Consider the following 23,191-nt stretch of genomic DNA (forward strand, 5'->3'; position numbering starts at 1 on the left):
AGTAGACCCGGTCCTCCAAAACCTCTGTCATAAATAATCTAAAATACAACCTTACAAGATCCAAATCAAAGGTCACTTTCTCCAAAAGGACTCCTAGAGTCCCTCGGGCCAAATTGTTTGCTTCCTCCCTGATACTAACATATTTTTATCGTGGCAGAGCTTTTCAGTGTACATGATCTTTTTACTGATATTTATATCTGTGTACCTTCTATAAATAATCCAGCACACAGCTGTCTAATGGAACCTCCCGCAATGACAGGGTAGCTGCACTCTACAACACAGCCACTGGCCACATGTTGGTATTAAACAGTTGAAATGTAGCCAGTGTTACTCATCTTATTTTATTTAAATTTATATCTAAATCGCCACAGGCGGCTCGTGGCTACAGTATTGGATCATGAAGATCTAATGCATAACATAGCACAGAAGGGCTCCTCAAAAAAAAAAAAAAATTCACTGAATGAATGAACCTTAAAGGAAAACTTCATTGGGAAAGAAGAAAACACTTTCTTCTTATTTTTTTTTAAGATTTTTTATCTATTTGAGAGAGAGAGAGCAAGCATGAAAGGGGCAAGGGGCAGAGGGAGAAGCCAGCTACCTGATGAGCAGAAGGCCTGATGTGGGACTTGATCCTGGGACTCCAGGATCATGACCTGAGCCGAAGGCAGTTGCTCAACCAACTGAGCCACCCAGGTGCTCCTTTCTTCTTTTTTTTTTAAACCATATACAGATTCATTAATAAATGTGTTTATGAGTAAACATTCAGCAAAATATCATAGACCTCCACTATCAAGATCTAACCCATATTTTATCTTGCATAATAATAATATATTATATATAATTAAGTGGCATATAGATATTATTACATAGATATATTATTACATAGATACTATAAACATATCTATATGCCACACTAAGTGACTATTTTTTGCAAAAACTTTAAAGGATTTTAATCTGTTATGTAAATATTTAATTTATAACTGATGATGTTGGCTCTGCAATCATTTTTTTTTTTATGCATTGTTCACTGATAAATCCCAGATGACTAGGTCAGTGCCTGGCACATACTAGGGATTCAAATAATTGTTGAAAGAAAGAATCATATGTACAAGGGCATCTTTGTGAAATGTGAAAACTTACAAATTATTTTTTAATAATTTTGAATATTATCTATTTTTATGAATGTCATAACTAAGGAAGCATGTTAAATCTGTAAACGTTAGACATCGTTCCTTTTAATTCCAAAAACTTTTTCTTTGGCGTTTTGGAGCAAATACACTATCACTGACAATTTCTGAACAAAAACCGACCGGCTTTTCATATCCTCCTCAAAATGCTTGACTGAAAATAGGTCTTTTTCAGGCTTATTTTGTGGGCTGAAACCACAATGTTTAAAAAAAGTAAATTCATAAGGGCAATCAAGGGGTTTGGGTGGTAGTTCCAAGTTGGTTAGAAGTGAGTCTAACCACAGCCAAAATTGAAAGCGTCCACCCAATGAGGCCAAGGATCTTGTCCCCCATTCCCAAGCGTTAGCTCCCCAAACTGGGGGAACCCCCCTTGGCCCCCGCCTACCGCACTGAAGCCCCGCCCACCCACAGGCCCCGCCCAACAGCGCCGAGGACCCGCCCCACCCCCAAGTTCCCTCGGCCTCGCTGAGGCTCCGCCCCCGCAGGCCCCGCCCCGCCGCGGGTGCTGCCATAGCAACTCAGAAAGCGACATGGCTGCCGCCGGCCTGAGACGAGGGGTTTTGATACAGCCGGCGGCAGCCCTGCCCAAGTCACCGTCATTTTCGCTACAGCCAGCTGCTCCCACCCGAGGGAAGCCTAAGAAATGTCTGGTCTATCCTCATCCACCGAAGAGCTCCCGCCTGTCTCGGTCGGTTCTGCGCTGGCTGCAGGGCCTGGATCTCACTTTCTTCCCCAGGAACGTCAACAGGTGCAGGAGCGAGCCGCCTACACTGGCCAGAGCATCCCGGGGACCCACGGACGACCCCCTTGCCCCTCCTGCCCCGCCGCCGCTCAGGGGCCGCCCCACTCAGCTTGCCTGCTCCGCCCAGTCTAGGTTTCCGAGCCAGACCCCTGCCGGCTCAGCGCACACCCGCACAAACAGACCCGCTGCTCTGGGGAGCGGGTCTACACCACACACGAGGACGCATCCTCCCATTTACCCGTTCAGTCAATCATCACAGTTCAGACTTAGGCTAATGTAGAGCGCCTCGGTGTCCACAAAAACATTTCAACAGTCAAGCCTCCTTCTTTAGAGACGCTGGACATCAACTAGCAGCCGTGGGGATCAGGTTACCCTCCGGATGGCGTCTGTCTCCTTCAGTCAGCCACCCCACACCTAACAGGCAGTTCATATCTGCTCTGGGAATGCGAACTAACTTCCACAAATAGGAAGACGATCACATTTTTGGCAGTCAAGGACTCTGGTTTACTAATTTCGATATTTCTTAAAAGGCAGATTCAATACAGACAAACAGTATGGGTTCATAAAAAGGACGCCAAAGCCTCTGGTGTGTATCTAATCTTATCAAAACTCTATTCCATAGCAAATCTTCCCCAGAGCACTGATCCAAAAATGTAATTTTATAAGTTATTTGCCATCAGTATGGAATATTCATTTAATCGGTGTTAATTGATTATAAAATACTACAGCTGTTAAAATAACTACATTTTATTTCATTTCCTTAATGCTATCTTATGGATCAGGGATTTTTCAAATGGTTTCCTGATTGCAGAAATATTCACTATATATTATCCCTGGGACCTTAAATTGTCATCCTTTGAAAATGGAACTTCTTTGAAAGTCAAGTTGAATAACTGGGCACAGTTGGAGCAGGTAAGTTCGCAGTCACTCGCACTTTGCTAAGAATCTTGTGTCTTTAAAGGTGTACTCCTGACCTCTCAGATATCTACAATGTGTGGGTGTGTGTTGGAGTTGGCTGCTCATCTCTCTGTAATTAAAAATAATGTTATTAAAGTTTGTCAAGTGTCATTATGAAACTGAGCATACTCATTTCAAATTGGAATGGAACAGAATAATTGGTTTTCTTGCTGAAGAATAATAATTTTTAATAATTAACATGTTAAACACAAAAAAATTAGTTAAGAGACAAAAAGGGGGATTAAAGTGAATTCATTGTAATTGGAGATTTGTATAGAACTTCTTATAATGAAAATACTTTCTTTCTACTATTAAAGTTCCTGGCAAGAAAAAAATTTAAATTATCTAAAGAGCTAATCCATGGAACAATTCATTGCAAAGCTGGAGTACCTGAAATCCTGATCCAAGAGGTTTATACCTTGTTAACACATCGAGAGTAAGTCATTTGGAATTTTTCTAGCAATACAGTTTAAGATGAAAATTTGATATCAGTCTCATTACGAAAATGTGGCTTTTCAACAGTTCTTCATTTTTTGTTTCCAGAATTAAAAGCATCCAGGATGACCTCGTAAATTTCACGGACTATAGTTACCAGATGCATTTGCCCCTGGTCCCTCGGTCTACAGCTTCAAAGTCGATTAAAAATAACATCAGGTTATCCGAAATGATAAGCAATCCCAACATACTCAGCAATGAACTTAAAGTAGAGTTCCTCTTGCTTTTACAAATGTTGCAAAGAAAATTGAGCAGAAAATTGAATCCAAGTAAGTTTTCCTTGGAAATAGTTGAGCTCTTCCCAACTTAATGAAGCTATACTTGAGCACAGATGAAAGAAAAGCTGGTTGTTGTCGGTCTCATTTCTACTTTTGCTGTCGCTGGCTTAAAGGGAAAATAGCTACCTTATGCTAGCAGTGGAATGATTTATTATCATTGGAGTGGTTTATGTAATAATTTTCCTTTTTTTTAATATTTTACTTATTTATTTGACAGGGATCACAAGGAGGCAGAGAGGCAGGCAGAGAGAGAGGGGGAAGCAGGCTCCCTGCTGAGCAGAGAACCCAATGCCGGGCTGATCCCAGGACCCTGAGATCATGACCTGAGCCAAAGGCAGAGGCTTTAACCTACTGAGCCACCCAGGCGCCCCTATGTGATAATTTTTCTAATGCAAGCATAGCTTAACCTAGTATATTAATACTTTGAAGAAAAATGTTAGTGAAAGTGTTCACATAAAATTTTGTGGGAAATAAGAAGTTCATATAGTGTCTTAAGTTACTAAAGAAGATGGGAATATTTAAGACTTCATCAGGATATAAGTACTACAGGAAAAGCCTGACTACCATGATTCACTCTAGATGCTCTTTATCATATGGTCAGTGTTATCCTTTCTGTAGTAGCTTCCATGCGTAGATTGGGTAAGGTAAGGCAAGGCAGATTGGGGTAATCCTTGGCAACCTTCCACAGGTATCACTGAAATATTCTCAAAGCATCCAGAGCATTTGCCATCGGAGTCCCAATAGATGGCAAGTAAACTTTATCTCTCTCTCTCTCTTTCTTTTCTAACACCACTCGTGTCCCGGAAGTCCTGGAATTTTTTAGTCCTTGATTCTAGCATGTAGTGACTTCATTGTGACCATGGCATCCAAACCATTAAGGAATAAGGTAGCTGTAGTCATTAGGATTCCTCTCTTTTGAACCCCAATTTTCTGAAAAGCCATTTTCTCTCTAGTCCCTGGAAGGAAAGGAGAGCAGTAACTTTCACTTTACCCTAACTGTGAGTTGGGTATATTGCATTTCGTTCTCCGTTACTTTGTTCATCTGCCATTGCCTGTCATTTTTTGTTTCTCTTCCTTGATTTGCTCTCACTTCTGGTTCCACTCATGAATTTGTGAGTAGAGAAGGAATTGAGGTTATTAATCCTGTTGTGGAATTTTATGTTCATATTCTTTTGTATGTCTCTTAAACATTCAAATTTTGCTGTGACTTTCATCATACATGCATGCATATAATGTGTATGTACAATTTAAAGACGACAATGGTTAAACATTTCTGTATCCCTCCTTTATGCTCTATGACGTGACACGTTATCAATACCTTCACATTCTGCCGGTGTCCTTCTGACTGGATTCTCCATAGTTCCCTCTGATAGTGACCACTGTTGTGCCACCTTTGTTTATAATATCCTTGATGTTAAAAAAAAAAACAACACAACAGTTCATGCACACAATTTATGTTCTTCTTAATTTCATTCATGTTTATTTCTTAATTTAGATTGTACCCATCTTTGTAGTAGGCAGAATGGGGTTCCCATTCTTGTTCATGCCCGAGGACCCAGCACCTGTGAATATGTAGCATGACAGGGCAAAAGAGGCTTTGCAGAAGCTGCAGACCTTGAAGTAGGGAGTTAATGCTGGGTTACTCAGTGGGTCCAGTCTAATCCCAGGAGCACTTAAAAGCAGAGATCTTTCTCCAAGTGGAATCGAGCGATGAGGCAGAAGAGGAAATAGGAGTGATCTGAAGTGTGAGAGGGCCTCAACCTTCTCTTGTTGCTGGGGCCATTCAGAGACCACAGGAAGGTAGGGGCGTGGCCTCAACGAGTGAAGAACAACCTCGGGGGACAGCCAGCAACCAGATAGCGACTTTGAGCCTCGACATTCTGCCAAAAACCCGAATGAGCATGGGAGAGGATTCATCGCCAGGGCTTCCAGAAGGAATGCCGCCCTGCCAACACCTTGATTTCAGCCCGGTGAGACTCTAAAAAGAAGCTCTCAGATTTCTATACTCTGAGATAACAATGGCTGTTGTTTGTAAGTCACCAAATTTAATGGAAATTTGTTATGGCAGAAATGAAAAATACAAACTTCATGGTTAATACTGTTGGCATCATGGGGTTATAAAAAAAAATTCTCCTATATTTAAATTTCCTGAAGTTTATTTAGCTTTTCTCTTTTCTTTTTTTTTAAATTTTCAATTCCAGTAAAGTTAGCATACAGTGTTATATTCATTTCAGGTGTACAATATAGTCATTCAACACCTCCACGTGTCGCCCAGTGCTCCTCACAAGTGCACACCTTCATCCCCATCACCTACTGCGCCCATCCCCCCCATCCACCTGCCTCTGGTAACCTTGAGTTTGTTCTCTAGAGGTAACAGTCTGTTTCTTGGTTTGCTGCTCCTTTTTTTCCTTTGCTCATTTGTTTTGTTTCTTAAAGTCCACATGTGAGGGAAATCATACGGTATTTGTCTTTCTCTGATTTATTTGGCTTGGCATTGTACTCTCTAGCCCCATCCACATTGTTGTAAATGGCAAGATTTCATTCATTTCTACAGTTGAGTAAAATTCCATTATTTACGTACACACACATACTACCTCTTCTTTATTCATTTATCAATGGACACCTGGGCTGCTTCCATAGTTTAGCTAGAGTAAATAATGCTGCAATAAACACAGAAGTATATTAATCTCTTTGAATTAGTGTTTTTGTATTCTTCTGGTAAATACGCAATAGCATGATTACTGGATTGTTGGGTGGTTCTGTTTTTAAGGAAGCTCCATATTGTTTTCCGCAGTGGCTGCATGAGTTTGCATTCCCACCGACAGGCGTTGAGGGGGTCTTTTTCTCCACATGCTCACCAACACTTTTCTTGTGTCGTTGATTTTAGTGATTCTGACAGGTGTGAAGTGGTATCTCATTGTAATTTTGATTTGCATTTCCCTGATGATGAGTGATGTTGAGCATCTTTTCGTGTATCTGTTGACCATCTGGATGTCTTTGAAGAAATATCTGTTTATGTCTCCTGCCTGTTTTTAAACTGGATTTTTTTGGGGGTGTTGAGTTGTATAAGTTCTTTATATTTTTTGGATACTGACCATTTACCACATATGTCATTTGCAAATATCTTCTCCCATTCCACAGATTGCCTTTTAGTTTTATTGTTTCCTTCACTGAGAAGAAGCTATTTATTTTTATGCAGTCCCAATAGTTTATTTTGTTTTTATTTCCCTTGCCTCAGGAGACAGATCTATAAAATTGTTGCTATGTAGCCTTTCACTTTTATGATTTTTTTCAACTTTATTGAGTTATAAATGACAAATAGAAAGTATATATATTTAAGGTATACAACTTCATGTTTTGATGTACATATACTTGTATAATCACTTCAATCAAACATATCCATCATCTCACATGATTGTCATTTTCTTTGTTTTCTTCTTTTTTCTTTGTTTCCTTCTTTTTTTCTTTGTTTGCTTGGTGTGGTGAGTATGCTTAGGATCAATGCTTTAGGAAATTTCAAGTACATGATACACTATTAACTGTACTCACTATGCTGTATATTAGACCTGCAGAATTTACCCATCTTGCATACCTTTGACCAGCATCTCCCTAGGTCCCCTTCCCCCCAATCCCTGGATGTTACCATTCTACTCTCTGCTCCTATGACTCTATTTTTGAGTTCACCTAGAAGTGAAATCATGCAGTATTTGTTTTTCCATGTTTTGCTTATTTCATTTAGCATAAAGGCTGATTAATATTCCATTGTGCGGGGGCGCCTGGGTGGCTCAGTGGGTTAAAGCCTCTGCCTTTGGCTCAGGTCATGATCCCAGGGTCCTGGGATTGAGCCCCACATCGGGCTCTCTGCTCAGCAGGGAGCCCGCTCACCGCCCCCCTCCCCGGCCTACTTGTGATCTCTCTCTCTCTCTCTGTCAAATACATAAATAAAATCTTTAAAAAATATATATATTCCATTGTGTGTGTGTGTGTGTGTGTACACATTCATACTGCATTTTCTTTATACATTCATGCATTTTGGATATTTCCATATCTTTGGCTACTATGAAAAATGTTGCAATGAACATGGTACAGATACCTCTCTGAAATACTGATTTCATTTCCTTTGAATATATACCCAGAAATGGTATTGTTGGATCATACAGTATTTCTATTTTTAATTTTGGGTCTTCATACTATTTTCCATAATGGCTGTACAAATTTACATTCTGCCAACAGTGTAGAAGGGTTCTCTTTTCTTCTAATTCTCACCAACACTTTTTATATTTTGTATTTTTTGATAATAGTGATTCTAACAGGTGTATGATGATATGTTACTGTGGTTTTGACTGCATCTCCCTGATTACTGATCATGATTAGTGATGTTGAGTACCTCTTTAAATATCTGTTGGCCATTTGTATATCTTGTTTTTTAAAAGACTGTATTTTTTAAAAAGATTTTATTTATTTATTTGACAGACAGAGATCACAAGTAGGCATAAGCAGGCAGAGCGTGGGTGTGGGGGTGAAGCAGGCTCCCCACCAAGCAGAAAGCGGGATGCGGAGCTTGATCCCAGGACCCTGGGATCATGACCTGAGCTGAAGGTAGAAGCTTAAACCCACTGAGCCACCCAGGCGCCCCAAAAGAATGTATTTTTTAAGTACGATCTACACTCAACATGGGGCTCAAACTCATAACCCCAAGATCGGGAGTCACACACTCCACTAACCAAGACAGGCAGTGCTCCTGTATTCCTTATTTTGAGAAATGTCTACTCAGGTCCTTTACCCAGTTTTTAGTTGGGTTATTTGTTTTGTCCACTATTGAATTTTATGAGTCCTTTTATGTTTTGGATATTACATTTTACATAGTTATATATTATGAATTATAAAACACTGATGAAGGAAATAAAAGAAGAGAGATAAATGGAAAGACATCCCATGTTCATGGATTAGAAGAATTAATATTGTTAAAATGTCTATACTACCAAATCGATCTATAGATTCAAAGCAAGCTTGCAGAATTTCAATGGTAGTCTTTACAGAAATAGAAAAAACAATCCTGAATTCCTATGGAAACAAAAAAGAACCCAAAAAGCCAAAAGCAATCTTGAGAAAGAAGAACAAAGCTGGAGGCATCAGACTTCCTGATTTCACACTGTAATACAAAGCTATAGTAATTAAAATAGTAAGATACCGGCATAAAAACATATAGACCAATGAAACAAAATGGCAAGTCCAGAAATACATCCATTCATTTACAGACACTTGATCTTCACTAAGGATACCAAGAACACACAATGGGGAAAAGATAATCTCAACAAATCATGCTGAGAAAATTGGATATGCACTTGTAGGAAGAATGAGATTGGACCCTTACCTCAACCCCAGCATAAGACCAGAACAGGTCTTAAACACAAGACCCGAAGCCATAAAACAACTAGAAGAGTACACAGGAAAAAACTTTCTTAACACTGGCATTGGCAATGATTTTTTGGAGATGACATCTGAAGCACAAGAAACAAAAGCAAAACAAACACGGGATTCTATCAAAAAGGCTTCCACATAAAAAAGAAAAGAGTGAAAAAGGAACCTACAAAATGGAAAAAAAAATGTTTGCAAAGCATAGATTTGGTAAGGGGTTAGTCTCTTAAGATCTGAATTTGTCTGCAAATGAAATGGAGAACAAGTTCTGTTGCAGACCATTTCTTGAACAATCTTGTTCTTTTCTCACTGGTTCGTAACACCCTCATGTCTCAAATGTTTCCGGTTTCTTTATATATATATGGGCCTGTTTCCGGGCACTTGCTGGTCTTGTCTACCCCTGAGCGACTGCAACACCACACTGTCTTAGTTACTATTGCTTTACAGTAAGTGCTGACACTTGCTAAAGCAAGTCTTGCAATTCATCTTTGAAGTATTCTGTTGCATGGATCTTTGTTATTTCATTGACTGTGATTTTAAATGTTATGAATTCAGTAGAACTGCCTACTGTTGCATTTGCATTCACATCTATCATATTATTTCATGGTCTTTGCTTTCTTTTTCTGTTTCTTGTTTTTGTCTCACCTATCTTTTCTTTCAGATTAAATTTTTTTTAAAGACTCCCCCCACACCTGATCCCTACTAATTTGGAAAATTTTAAATGTCTACTCTTTTTAGTGCCACCCTAAACATTTTAACATGTAAATTTATCCTAATCTGAAATTAATATCTTTACTTTCTCTAACTATGAGGACCCTAAAACACTATGACACTCATGACTCCTGGCCAGCCCCCTACCACTCTTCAGCATTTTATTTGTCAAGTTATTTTTTTAATACGACAAACCAGATAAAATTATTCTTTATACCTAACATTTGCTTACCTTTAGTCGGTCTCACCATTTTTGCTTCTCATTGGCTCTAGTTGAGATTTCTAGAGAAAAACACAACTATTTACTTTTCTCTTTGAATGTCCCTCTTTGTGCAAAGCTAACCTCTATCTCTCTTGTCTTTCTTTGACCAATTTCTCTTTAGCTATGGACCACTTCAACCCTTCAGATTCTTGAACAATATTCTACTCTTACCAGTCTTGATTTTTGAGACTCCTGATTTTAAGCTCAAAGTAATTAACTATGATAATTATAGGTCTGAGAATGTTACTGACCAGAGCTGTATAGAGCACCAACAGGGTCTGACTGATGAGTAGAAATTACCTTAGACTCTTCTTCAAGCCTCAGTGAAGGCTGAGGGCTACAGAGGAGGGGTAAGTGATCTTTAGAAGCACAGGGAAATTAATGCCCAAGTGTGATAGTTTATGGATTTAATGAGAAATGTAGGAAACATAGAAGTAATTTTAAGTCACACTTTTTATAGTATAAACAGTTTTGAAAAATGAAATAAATCCTGTATGATTTTGTTATATGAAATATAAAAATATCATCTCACCTGTTATGACAGAAGTCAATACAGTGTTCTCTTTTTAGGGTGCTGTATGGGAGGGATAAGCAGAGGATTTGTACTAATAATACACTCCAGGTGTATTCATTCCAAAAATTTGATAGACTGCAAACACATGATTTGACCACTTTTCTGTATACATATTATTAAAAAAACTTATTAAGAAACCAATAGGAACACAAATATATTGTCTTTAAAGCAACTATTTTGTGGCTCATAGGTGTGGACAATGTCGGGAAAGGTCTAATAACCTCCCTCTCCACACCACTCTTAGGACGATGATCAAAGAGGCGTCTAAAGAATTTGCCCAATTTGTAAACTGTGGCATCTTATTTTGGCCATGGCTATAATGAATTTCTAACCAAGAGTTTCTGTACTCATATTTTCTAGAATGGTTTGAGGTCAAACCAACAGTGGGAGAACTTACTCTCAGTCGTCTCCCTCCCCAAGTCTCTGGGTGCAAGCACAAGGCCATGATTTCAAGGGAAGGCGTTGCTCCTGTTTTACGTGAGTTGTTATTTTTAACTTGTTACCAGTTAAATGACGGTTTCTACTTTGTTCCTTTACATTTCAAAAAGTAGTTAAAACATCGGTCTAGGCCTTCAGTCTACCACTGTGCGTAGGGTTGCTAGGCTGCTATTCTTTTGACAGATGGGAGGACCCCGGGGTCTGCTAAGCACCATCATTTCTGCTATGATTTCTTAGAGACAGGTGAGTCTGGAACAGGCAGGGCTCATCAGCAGAGCTCAAAGCTCAGTTCTCTAGCAGGGGTGACGGATCGTCTCAAGGCAGCAAAGGACACATGCATGCCTTAATTTCCCCAGCGGTTGTATCATGAGAAGCCACTTGTTGAAACCCTGGTAGTTCAGAAAGCATTGATCGTATGGCAAACCACTGCCCACAGGCCCAAGTCAGTATCCTGCCTGTTTTTACACAGCCTGCAAGTTAAGGATGGCTTTCACATTCTTCTGTGGCTGAAAAAAATATATCAAAAGAAAAGTGATATTTCCTGACACAAGAACATTATATAAAATTCAAATTTCCACGTCCATAAATAACGTTGTATTGGAAGCTGGCCACACCTGTTCTTTATGCCTTGTCTGCGGCACATTTCGCCCAACAGCAGAGCCAAGTCACAGCCCAGTCACGGGCCAGCATTGCCCACAAAGAAGTTTCTAGACTTAGCGAATACAGAAAGACAGAACCAATACAACTAATAATTCTGGGGACATGTTGAAGACATATATTTATTAAAAATTATTCAGTTTATCTGAAATTCAGATTTAACTGAGGGTCCAACTTTTATCTGACAAACCTACCACAAAGTCTGAAATATTGGCTGTCAGGCCTTTGATGGAAGATATTTGGGGACATCTGCTACAGGGGATGCTTTCTACCATGCTAAGGGATTTCATGGGAGAAAAAAAGGTCTTTATTTACATAAGGTCTGGAAAAGCAATGTCAACAGATTCCTTCCTTTCAACTTAGGATTTCACAGAGCCTTTTATATGCTAATGTGCATTGTAAATATTAAAGAGCAGAGATGCCAATCGAGTGTTTTCCAAGCTCTATTTGATCACATGTCACTCCCGCTAGAGCTACTGCTTCTCAGGGCGCACTTAACATCTAGACATTAGGCCAGGCCCTGAAAACCTCCAACTCCTCACATGCCTGAGGCATGGAACTCAGCACGACAGAACCCAACGGAGTGAGTTAATGATGTTTCTATGAAAAAAAAAAAAATGTATCCATAGTTTCACCCTCAGATTTTGGGCCCACAGCCTCTCCTTCACCCTGTCTCAACCTCCTGCCCATAGGGAGGCCTGCAGTGGAAGCCCCGGCAGGCTGAGGCCCAGTCAGTGCGGGGTCGGGGGGGTAGTCTGCACGGGGCGCTTTGGGTTCACTTGCTCGTGAACCCCTCCAGCTGCTTGGACCTGACTGGGGCCGGGGAAGCACAGGACCACTTGCTTTGAGACCTGCAGAGAAATGGCAGAAGGACAGAGTTGCAGCAGGGCTTCCTTCCAGTGTGAGCAACAGATGCAAAGGGTCCGTATTTGAGAAAATGATGCCTCCCGGGACTTGAATTGCTAAAGAGCATTCCTCATTTCTGTTCTCTTTTCAGAAAAACTTCAAGGTCACATAGGACTTTTTGGAAAAATAATGCTATCATTATTTCAGATCAGAACTCCCTAGTAGAGTGGATTCTTGCTTTTACAATTTGAATCATGTCTGAGCCGCTATGAATAACTTCTCCCCCATTTTATCCTGTGCTCTCTTTTTCTGAGTCCCTCTCACTTCGGTGGTCTTTTTCTAGCCTTTTAAAAGTAGATGATGGGCCTATGGGGGTTTTCAGGGCAGATCAGGATGAGAAGAAACAGGCTTTTGTCTTTTTACGTCTCTCAGTCCTATTCCAGATACCTGGATTCTCTTAATCTAGGCAGAATGGAAAGTAATGAGCAAATCGAACGGACTTTGGTAATTATACGGATGAGAGCTGTTTTGCTCAACTTTATTTTCTTCCCAAATTCGTTCAAGGGATTCCATTTCAGTTGTTTCTTTTTTACGTTTAAATTCAATTAGCCAGCATATAGTACATCGTTCGTTTTTGGTGTGGTGTTCAGTGGTTCACTAGTTGCATATAACACCCAGTTGTCCTCACATCACGTGCCCCCTCCATGCCCATCATTCCTCCCCTGTGGGTTACCCCATCTCCCCACTCTCCTCCTTTTTCAGTTGTTTCTCATAAAAGAGTAGAGTGGTAAGCTCAGGTCAGCGCACAGAATTTGAAAGTCAGTGGAAGGAGAAGCAGAACTAGACCACAGGAACTGGGTCCCAGTTCACCATCTAAGATTGTGTGCACACGACACTGAAACCACAGGCCATTCATCGTAGAAGCTTCTAATGATCTGAGAGGTGGTGAAAATTGTTAGATTGGTCATTGCTTTTTTTGTTTTGTTTTGTTTTCTTTAACACTTAAATTCTTCCATTTGTTTTCCTAAACCTCACATCTAGCAAATATGAGACCAGCGGGGGGTTGGGGGGGCAGATTTCTTAGGTGTCACTGGCTCCTCTCGTTCGAACTGAGTCTGGGCAGCTTGGAGGCTTCAGCACCGAGTTCCAGAAACTCAACGATGAACCCCGTGCGTCTGCCAAACCTTGGCACTGTGAAAATCATGGCACCGTTGCCTCAGCTGCTTTCAGAAGCAACGTCCAAAAATAACAGGCATATTCGGTGTCAGATACACCCAAATCAGCCCTGGCTATTTTAGGCGTGGCTAATGACTTTTGGAAGTGGGTGACATTCAGATTTTTTAATTTACGGCTACTCTCACACATGCTTTAAATATTCTGTTTACCAGGCATCTGGACGAACCTGAGCTTAGCCTGCTGCCCAGCATTCTGCATGTGTCACATGTTAGAAACACTGATCGTTGTGCAAATATCTAATAACCACAAACTGATTTTAATGTTGTTTATTTAAATATTCCAGGAAATACAGGTGCTGGTGGTAATCCACTTAGGAAACATGTGTGAAGCAAGCTGGAAGATGTTCTTTTTAATCTGCCAGGAAATCTATCAGAAACGAGGAAAAGTAAGCTTGAAAAGTACCCATCTAATGGCTTTGAAGAAGCGATGCCACCATCTCCTGCCACACTGAGGGGACAGAATTACCTAGTCTTGGATATATTAGTAAATTAAAGTGGTATCTCATCCATAGTTGGGCTGAAGAACATGCTTTTTCAATTCAACAACCATTTATTAAACACCCGTGTGGTTACTGTTAAAAATACAAAATCAAATAACACAGAATGAGCAAGAATAATTTTAAAGGTACAGTTTAACATAATTCACCATGACGAGTAAAAGTTATTTCTCATAAATCCTGTAGGGATGGTGAGTCTACTTTGTAATACATTTTCCTCATTAGAAATGAAAAGAGCTACTACTTTGCCTGATATATATTCTCACATCACATGCATTCATAAACAAATTTATTCTGAATGATTATTATTATACACTGGCCCACAGAGAAAGTTGTTTACCCCCATAAATAGCCTGGCTTGAAACATTTTTAAAAAATAGGTGTCCCTTTTGATAGTGAGTGGTGGGAAAGGAAAATTGTGCTTCTCTTGGAATTTGGTTCTGGTGTTTAGCAAGTCATCCAGGTCAATTAAATATTTCCTACTGGTTGCTTCCACTCCCCATAATTTCAGTAGAAGGAAACCAAAGAGAGCTGATATCTTGAAAGAGCAATGATATTTCATACATTCTTATAATTTTATATTCACATGCAGACATTTTTCTTCAATGGGCATTATTCATGCCTTTATGCTATCTCATTAACAGTCTCATTTGCGACTTCCAACAGGAGTGTTCAAATGCGGAATCCCATGATGTGCCTGTGAATTTCCAGCTACACTCTTGTCAGTGGTTGAGCATTTCTGAACGCTTGGCTTTATTAGAATTTCTATCTCCAGAGACTTCCCAGTTTAATTTCACATTTTGGGGCAGGTAATATTTAGAAAAAGAAAGTAAAGAGAGCCCCAATGAAATAGGATTACTTCTTGGGAGTGTGTTTAGAATCCAGTTTTATCTGAGGTAAAGGGTACAGTTTAAAGGCATAAGTTACCAGCTATAGGTTATTTATCTGCGAATCTTGCGTTCTAATGGGACAAATCTAAAGTAGAAGATTATGAGAATAACTTTCAACCCATAAAATATAAAGGTTATAGGAACAAGTCTTCTGAACCTTGGCAGGGGAAAAGATCCAGAGAGAAGGATTAGATTTGGATAAACAGTCATTTTAAAAGTTTCTTTTCTCTTCTCTCGACCATATGTTCAATCTCCTGAAAAAGCTAATCACTCATGGCCTAACTATGATAAGTTCCCAGGACTCCTGCGGGGCCTTTGGAGAGCTGTGGAAAAGATGAGCTTGTCTTACAAGTTTCACTTCAGAGTGCGTGAGAATATGAAGGTAGCAGGCAGAGGCAAAGCGGCAGCTTCAAGAGCTTCCTGAAGAGGAGTTGTATTGAGAGGCCAACACTGCAGGCGAATCTGAGGAAGGCCGTTTGCTTCACCAGGGATCTGTGGCAGAAGGAAGCAAGGAGCTTTTCTAGGAGCTAGAGCGCCTCCTCTACGAGAGTTTCCAATCCGCAGAACGCTTATCACGAACGGAAGGCTCTGGATGCGCTGTTAGTATTCATTAGTTTAGGGTTTATTGTAGTCAGTTTTTCTTGGGGAATCCTCCTCCTGACAGTCCAAAGTGATTTTTCTAGGTTTCCAAGTAAGGTAGTCACTTACTTGGTAGCTCAAGCCCTTCACATCTCTGATGACTCAGACCTAGCCCTTATGGAGAAACAGTGCTCTCTCGGTGCTGGTTTGGAGGTCAATACTGATGCTCATCTTAGCAGCTAACTCTGTCTTGTCTGGTTTTAATGCGGTATTTATTGAAATTCATACCTATATATGTAAAAATCTACAGGCCATATTAAGCACAGTCCTATGGTTTTTAAATTTAGCATAAAAGTTCTTTCATCAGTTAATTTAGGAATAAATGTTTCAAAGATATGGCACAATAAAAACTTAGTAAGAGTTGACAATGAAGATATCTTCTGTATGACTGCTACACTAAATAAGAAACGCTAAATTTTATAAACAATTGGTGAGGCTTTGCTATATTCAGAATGCCTCCTGACTTAAGACTGAAAAAGTGTCAATCTTCCTATTATAAGGACAACAAAATAAAAGTCATTGCTTTACTGCGATGATGTTCCTGAACACCTCTGGCTGATTTCATGGAAATACAGACAATAAATATATATAAATTTTGATTGACATGAAAATCATATTTTCACAAGATATAATTCATTTTTTTAAAAGATTTTATTTATTTATTTGACAGAGAGAGATCACAAGTAGGTAGAGAGGCAGGCAGAGAGAGAGAGAGGAGGAAGCAGGCTCCCTGCTGAGCAGAGAGCCCGATGCGGGACTCGATCCCAGGACCCTGAGATCATGACCTGAGCCGAAGGCAGTGGCCACCCAGGCGCCCTATAACTCATTTTGATGTTGCAACTGTGTTAACCATCTGGTAATTTTTATAGGCAAAATATTTTTCCAATGCTATTAAAACCATTGTCTAATGAGACTTCTTTCATAAAAGCATAATTAAACTTGGAAAATAATTTGTACACATCAGTAATATAGACATCTTCTAGTAGTAAAATAAGTTCATATTATTTGGGTTTCATGCATATGAAATTTAACAATAGAAAACCTTTTATAAATTTAAAAAATTGCTTTGTTTTTCATATTAAGGCATAAGAGATGCAAACTGACATGATCAAATGACACAGTTCTATGAGGAATTCATAGTTATAATTGGTAATAAGGTATAGAACACTGTAGAAGTCAGAATAACAGATTTGTACTTGAATCAATCCAATTTAGATTTTAGACACAAATTGGGTTACTCTATTGTCTTCATGTGCTAAAGAGTTATATGAATTTTTCATAGTTTATACATAAAATATTTAAAATGAAGAAGGAAACAATCATTTATATATGTATAACTTACAGTCAGTGGATCTTTTAAAGCAGTTAAAGCACATAATATAGGCTTCTTAATCTATTTTAAAACAAAAATAAAAAGAATTATAGTGGGAGTTCAACTGCTATATATGAATGAAAAGATTTTACTACATACATGCTAATGAAAAATCTGCCTCATCTAAAAAATTTTGAGTTATGCCTATCACTAAGGATTTTAAAAAGTTTCATACTTTTGATGCACTGCATACATTCTCTTCTGTAATGTTCATTAAAATTTTTTTTATAAAATAGAATTTAGGCCTGTAACATCTTTTTGACAGAGCTGGTCAATGCAATAGATATATACATAATATATATTGTTTTCGGTTTTAAGAATCTTGTTAAAGAAAATTTTAAAATTATTTTAAGTGCAACAAGTTTAAAGATAATAAAAACCACAATTATTCTAATTATAGGAACTCACTCTTTAGTAAGACAAAAACATCTATATTATAAATTCTGTAAAACAGTCTGAGTATCAAAGTACCGTTCTTCCGAGTAATGCATTAATTTCATAGACCTCTGAGTGAGAATTCTAGTGCAACTGAAATACTTGCAGCCATTTCTCAGGCTTTTTTTTTTTTTTAATAGTTTTGCTCTTTTAATACTTAAAAAAAACTTGAGTTTATAATATACCCCAAATTTCAACTAATATGTACTTACAGAAATTTCTTTAAAGCTAATTTTTTCAAATAAATTATGTTATAGAGTTAATATAAATCAATTAGAAATTACTGTAAATATTAAATGGTAATAAAAACTAATATCCTACATACCTGTAAATTCTCATACAGATTTAACTGCATTTGTGTTTTTTACTCCTCAATTTTTACTATGCTTATAGACCCTATTCCTTTATAACTGGACATTTACTTTCAGTTCAAAAGACTTGGTAATGCTTTCTTTAAAAAATAATAAAACTCGGAAGTATTTTGACCGTGTACCCATTTATTGATACATATCAAACTCATTACCGGAAACTTACTAAATATGATCTGAAACGACTGGTTTACTATATATTTTACGGAGGACAGTATGGGTGTTGGTTAACCTGAAGGTCCGTCATACATACCTTACATTGATATCTCAAAACACTCAGTCATTCCAATATTCAGTAAGTACTTATTCTATGTCAAGCACTATTGTGGGTGTTGCATTATTTAATATGTTTCAATGTTTCAACAATATAATATTTTGGTACTTTTATGAAACTTTGGTAACTTTATGAAACTTATATGCTCTTTTATATACTTCAGCCTTTTATAATTTAAATATTATCTTTCTCCCTAATATAGCTATTCTATTTTATAAAGGACACATCTATTTTTCCATGAAATCATATAAATATTTTATTATTTGAAGTTAATTTATAAAGTCAACTCCTATTCCCCGCCATCCCCGCTCCCCTCAACCTTTGGCTCTTGGACAACAAAGACTAAAGTAATACTAACCCACAAAAGGTCTTTAAAAAAGAAAAATTAAACAATTAAAATTAAAAATTAAAATTAAAATTAAAAATTAAACCTTTCTGTCAAAATGGGTTGAGTCGTATTCCAGTCCCTAACGGTGAGAATGGGTTCACCTTTGCCCACATCAAAGCGTCATTCAGGGAGATAGTGGATTTCCCATCTTCAAGGAAATATACAGGGCCCTGTACACAGAGTTGAGGAAAGAAAAGATGGGATTATAAATTTGCAATGTGCTTATAAACTTCCAGAAACAGAATCCCTTAAAAAGAAAAAACACTGGCAGTATTCAGACAATGCTAATAGAAAATTTTAAAATGCAAGAAAAGTGAGATTTTTTGAACTACTCCAAAATATAGAAAAAATTTTAAATATCTTAATATTATTCCCGGATGTCTTTCAAAATAGAATTTGGTTTTATAATCAGAATTCTCTGAAGACAGTAGTGTTACCAATGACAAAGGTAATGCTAATCCATTAACTAACACAATGTTAACATTTTATAAAATTATATATACTTAAATACACTTAAATACACTTCGCTACTTCACTCATATAGCCTACATCAATACAGCTGGGGAAACTATTTAAGCCAGAAGCCCTGAAACTCCTCTCCAGAAGATAAAACATGCTGCTGTGTATACACAATTTAAAATCATGTCAATCGTTATATGATGTAAAAGCATATTTATAATTCAGTTACCTCAGGTGCTTTGTCAAGGGTAGTTCTAAAGAACCAAATACAAAAAAACCTTCTAATCTATTTCTCCCAGCTCTCAGGAAGAAAAGCATGATTTCAAAAACACAAAATGGACTAAAAACTAATGTTCTTAATTCTTTTCTAGAGTGAGCAGATTTTTTATCACAACTTCAAATCAGTAAATCATGTGTAGACGTTGGAAAACCCGTCATGTGAAGTAGACTGCTTCCTACTCAAAGACAAGTGACATTTCACAGAACCAGAACAGTGATTTCTATCCAAAGACAAAGATCCTGGGAGGGAAGCACCCCATTTACATTAGTGCTAGATGATAATTAGTAGGTTCTCTCCTGCTGCAAGTCTGGGTGCAGAGAGGTAAGGCAGCCTCTCTGCTAGATCATTTAGCTACTGCAGATGGAATGGAGAAAAAGAACCTGAAGGGGAGAAGTGAACAGGAAGGTGCGCCAGGTATACAAAGGAAGGACTAGGAATGGCACGGGGAGGGCAGTGAGTAGCAATGAAGATATATTCTAAAAATTGCATGATGTTTTTGCTCTTAATTATAAGTTACTGAATTTACTGCTTTGCTTATCTCTGATCGTAAGTGGATAAAAAAGCATGCACACAACTAAATGTCCTGTCTGCTTTTTGGACTATCCCCACTGGCCTGGCATATCAGTAATAGAAATGTAATAAGTCACATTCCATTAGAAATAAAGAACCCACTGTGTAAAATGTGAACGTTTTTCTGGGAAGTGGTGTTCTTTGTGTCTGTATTGTAGCTGCAATTGCAGTCTGTGTGGACGTGGCTTATTGTTCCATGTGGACACCTTCACCTGGCCTGGCTCTGAGACCATGAAGGCGTCTCCACTTGCCCTAGAAATGGGGCACTGGGAGGTGTCACTCCCCATCATTACTTCTGATTGTACACTAGGGACCTTCCTTAGGGATTAGCCATCCCTCACGATTGATCCCAATAATTTGTAATTGCTGAAAAATTCAGTAAGCCAATATAAAAGCATGTATATCAATAATATACATATGCCAGTTCTTAATTTCTTGTGTTTATAAAATACAAATGGAGACTATAAAGTTAATTTTAATCTATTGCGATATGATCATTTATAACTGTGTTGACTGGCTTTGTCTCCCTTATTTAATTTCCCTAAGGATATGATCTACAAAAAAAAAAAATAAAAAGGATATGATCTACATGTACTTTTTAAACATTTGTCACTCAGTACACCTGTTACATGAATTGCTTTCACGATAATAATACAACAACCATCTCTCTGAATGTATTTGGAGAAGAGCCCACTGAAGCTGACCGTAGAGCATTAAGGGCACATCTTCTCACTAAGGCATCAGTCCTCTTCATAGGTACCACCTCTTATTCAGATTATGCTTATTTTAAGACCACATTTTTAAAAATAATGAAACACATAAAAACAATGGAAACGAACAATTTATGCCTTACATTAGGCTGTACCTGGATTTTTAATCCCGTAAGACAAGAGATGTGGATATCAGAATGACTGGGCAGATTTGATCCAGTCACGTAATCTGGTCCAACAATTCCTCTGAGTGGTTCTTGTTCTAGTCTCTTTAGTAAAGTTGCATAAACCATTTTTTGTGAATCAGAAGGGGGTGTATAGGCAGACTCTTCCGATGATCTATATTTTCAACAGATATTACATTTTCATTTTTGTAGAGCCATAGAATTATTAAGGTTTAAATCAGAAACAGTCTGTAAGGATTATTTGGTCCCCCTTTAGAAATGATGGCAACTTAGACTTGATTTGTGAAGTGAAGGACTTTGACAAGACAGAAAGAACAGGATTGTAAACTATCACCGAATATACGCTGAACAAACAAAGATGCATTATTTGGCTAAGATTAATAGTCAATCCACATTTTCACCAAGTTTGTCTGTAATATTAAGTAATACCTCTGCATTCCAATTTTTCATCAGCTGCACTCACCGGCTGACGGACTGTGTGCAAGCTCTCCATGCGTCCAACTCCTCCGAAAGGTGCTCAATTTTTAAAGGCACTGACACCGCCCGACGCTTTAACAGCTGACTGAAACGTGTGAAACAGAAATTAACATCTGGCACTCAAGACTAAGATATCAAAAAAGCAAATGTGCTTTAAATAACTGCAATTTCAGATTTAACAACGACTGCTCAAAAATACGTGTGTATACACAAAGGTGTGCATGTGTGAGCTCATGTGAGCATTTACTTGTATGTCTGGCCTTTAAGTGCCCTGAAGTCAAAGATGTTTGGTAAGTGCCAGCTGGATGACGGTCGAGCATCCAGCTGGATGAGCAGATGAATGAACGAACCGCAAAAGAGGCTTTGGGGGGGGGGGTGAAACGGGGGTGGGGTGGGGTGGAAGGGGGACACTGGTCGTGAGGAGCACGGGGTGATGTACGGAAGTGCTGAATCATTACACAGTACACCTGAAACTAATATTACACTGAAGGTTAACAAGATTTAAATACAAACTTGAAAAATAAAATGTAAAACTAGCAAAAAGTGGGTAAACAAAGGAAGGAACAAACGAACTGTGGAGAAAGAGACGAGCCAAGCAATGTCGTGTACTGGTCCCTCACTGCTGCTGTGTGGCACCGCTCACGTCTGAATTAAAAGTGAATATTAGATTCAGCAATGTGGCAGGATACAAAGTCAATGTACAGAAATCAGTGGCTTTCTTATACACTAATAATGAAAATACAGAAAGGGAAATTAGAGAATCGATTCCATTTACTATAGCACCAAGAACCATAAGATACCTGGGAATAAACCTAACCAAAGAGGTAAAGGATCTGTACTTGAGGAACTATAGAACACTCATGAAGGAAATTGAAGAAGACACAAAAAGATGGAAGACCATTCCATGCTCTTGGATCGGAAGAATAAACATTGTTAAAATGTCTCTACTGCCTTGAGCAATCTATACTTTTAATGCTATTCCGATCAAAATTCCACCAGTATTCTTCAAAGAGCAGGAGCAAATAATCCAAAAATTTGTATGGAATCAGAAGAGACCCCGAATCACTAAGGAAATATTGAAAAACAAAAATAAAACGGGGGGCATCACGTTACCTGATTTCAAGCTTTACTACAAAGCTGTGATCACGAAGACAGCATGGTACTGGCATAAAAACAGACACATAGACCAGTGGAACAGAGTAGAGAGCCCAGATATGGACCCTCAACTCTATGGTCAATTAATCTTCGACAAAACAGGAAAAAATATACAGTGGAAAAAAGAGTCTCTTCAATAAATGGTGCTGGGAAACTGGGCAGCTATATGTAGAAGAATGAAACTGGACCATTCTCTTACACCATACACAAAGATAAACTCAAAATGGATAAAAGACCTCAATGTGAGACAGGAATCCATCAGAATCCTAGAGGAGAACATAGGCAGTAATCTCTTCAATATCAGTCACAGCAACTTCTTTCAAGATATGTCTCCAAAGGCAAAGGAAACAAAAGCGAAAATGAACTTTTGGGACTTCATCAAAATCAAAAGCTTCTGCACAGCAAAGGAAACAGCCAAGAAAACAAAGAGGCAACCCACAGAATGGGAGAAGATATTTGCAAATGACAGTACAGACAAAAGGTTGATATCCAGGATCTATAATGAACTCCTCAAACTCAACACACACAAAACAGACAATCATATCAAAAAATGGGCAGAAGATATGAACAGATACTTCTCCAATGAAGACATATAAATGGCTATCAGACACATGAAAAAATGTTCATCATCACTAGCCCTCAGGGAGATTCAAATTAAAACCACATTGAGGGAGCCTGGGTGGCTCAGTGGG

The 23,191-nt window shown here is 38.4% G+C and overlaps 2 protein-coding genes across 4 annotated transcripts in view; one reads left to right on the forward strand and one right to left on the reverse strand.

Moving 5' to 3' along the window:
- Positions 1-1,717: 1,717 nt before the first annotated feature.
- On the forward strand, positions 1,718-14,128 carry SPATA4 (spermatogenesis associated 4). Its single transcript, XM_044224089.1, has 6 exons — positions 1,718-1,935; positions 2,712-2,841; positions 3,204-3,322; positions 3,430-3,650; positions 10,985-11,101; positions 14,085-14,128. Exons 1-6 carry the CDS (start codon positions 1,718-1,720, stop codon positions 14,126-14,128), a joined length of 849 nt encoding a protein of 282 aa, XP_044080024.1.
- A 2,463-nt stretch (positions 14,129-16,591) lies between these two features.
- The window catches only part of WDR17 (WD repeat domain 17), a 108,011-nt gene continuing 101,411 nt past the window's right edge, over positions 16,592-23,191 (reverse strand). For all 3 annotated transcript variants that reach the window (XM_044225704.1, XM_044225702.1, XM_044225703.1), the window contains 3 exons: positions 21,331-21,429; positions 20,838-21,021; positions 16,592-18,833 (listed from right to left, as the gene is read on the reverse strand). In XM_044225704.1, coding sequence (XP_044081639.1) covers positions 18,714-18,833; positions 20,838-21,021; positions 21,331-21,429 — 403 coding nt within the window. In that variant the 3' untranslated portion in view covers positions 16,592-18,713. The remainder of the gene's footprint in view (positions 18,834-20,837; positions 21,022-21,330; positions 21,430-23,191) is intronic.

Source organism: Neovison vison, chromosome 11, assembly GCF_020171115.1.
Source record: "Neovison vison isolate M4711 chromosome 11, ASM_NN_V1, whole genome shotgun sequence".
In the NCBI taxonomy this organism is placed as follows: domain Eukaryota; kingdom Metazoa; phylum Chordata; class Mammalia; order Carnivora; family Mustelidae; genus Neogale; species Neogale vison.

Bases quoted from the DNA above. Each gene is read 5' to 3' on its own strand.
- SPATA4 (XM_044224089.1), top strand. From the start codon at position 1,718: ATGGCTGCCGCCGGCCTGAGACGAGGGGTTTTGATACAGCCGGCGGCA. The intron at 3,323-3,429 runs GTAAGTCATTTG...TTTTGTTTCCAG, and splicing joins ACCTTGTTAACACATCGAGA to AATTAAAAGCATCCAGGATG. The intron at 11,102-14,084 runs GTGAGTTGTTAT...TAAATATTCCAG, and splicing joins AGGCGTTGCTCCTGTTTTAC to GAAATACAGGTGCTGGTGGT.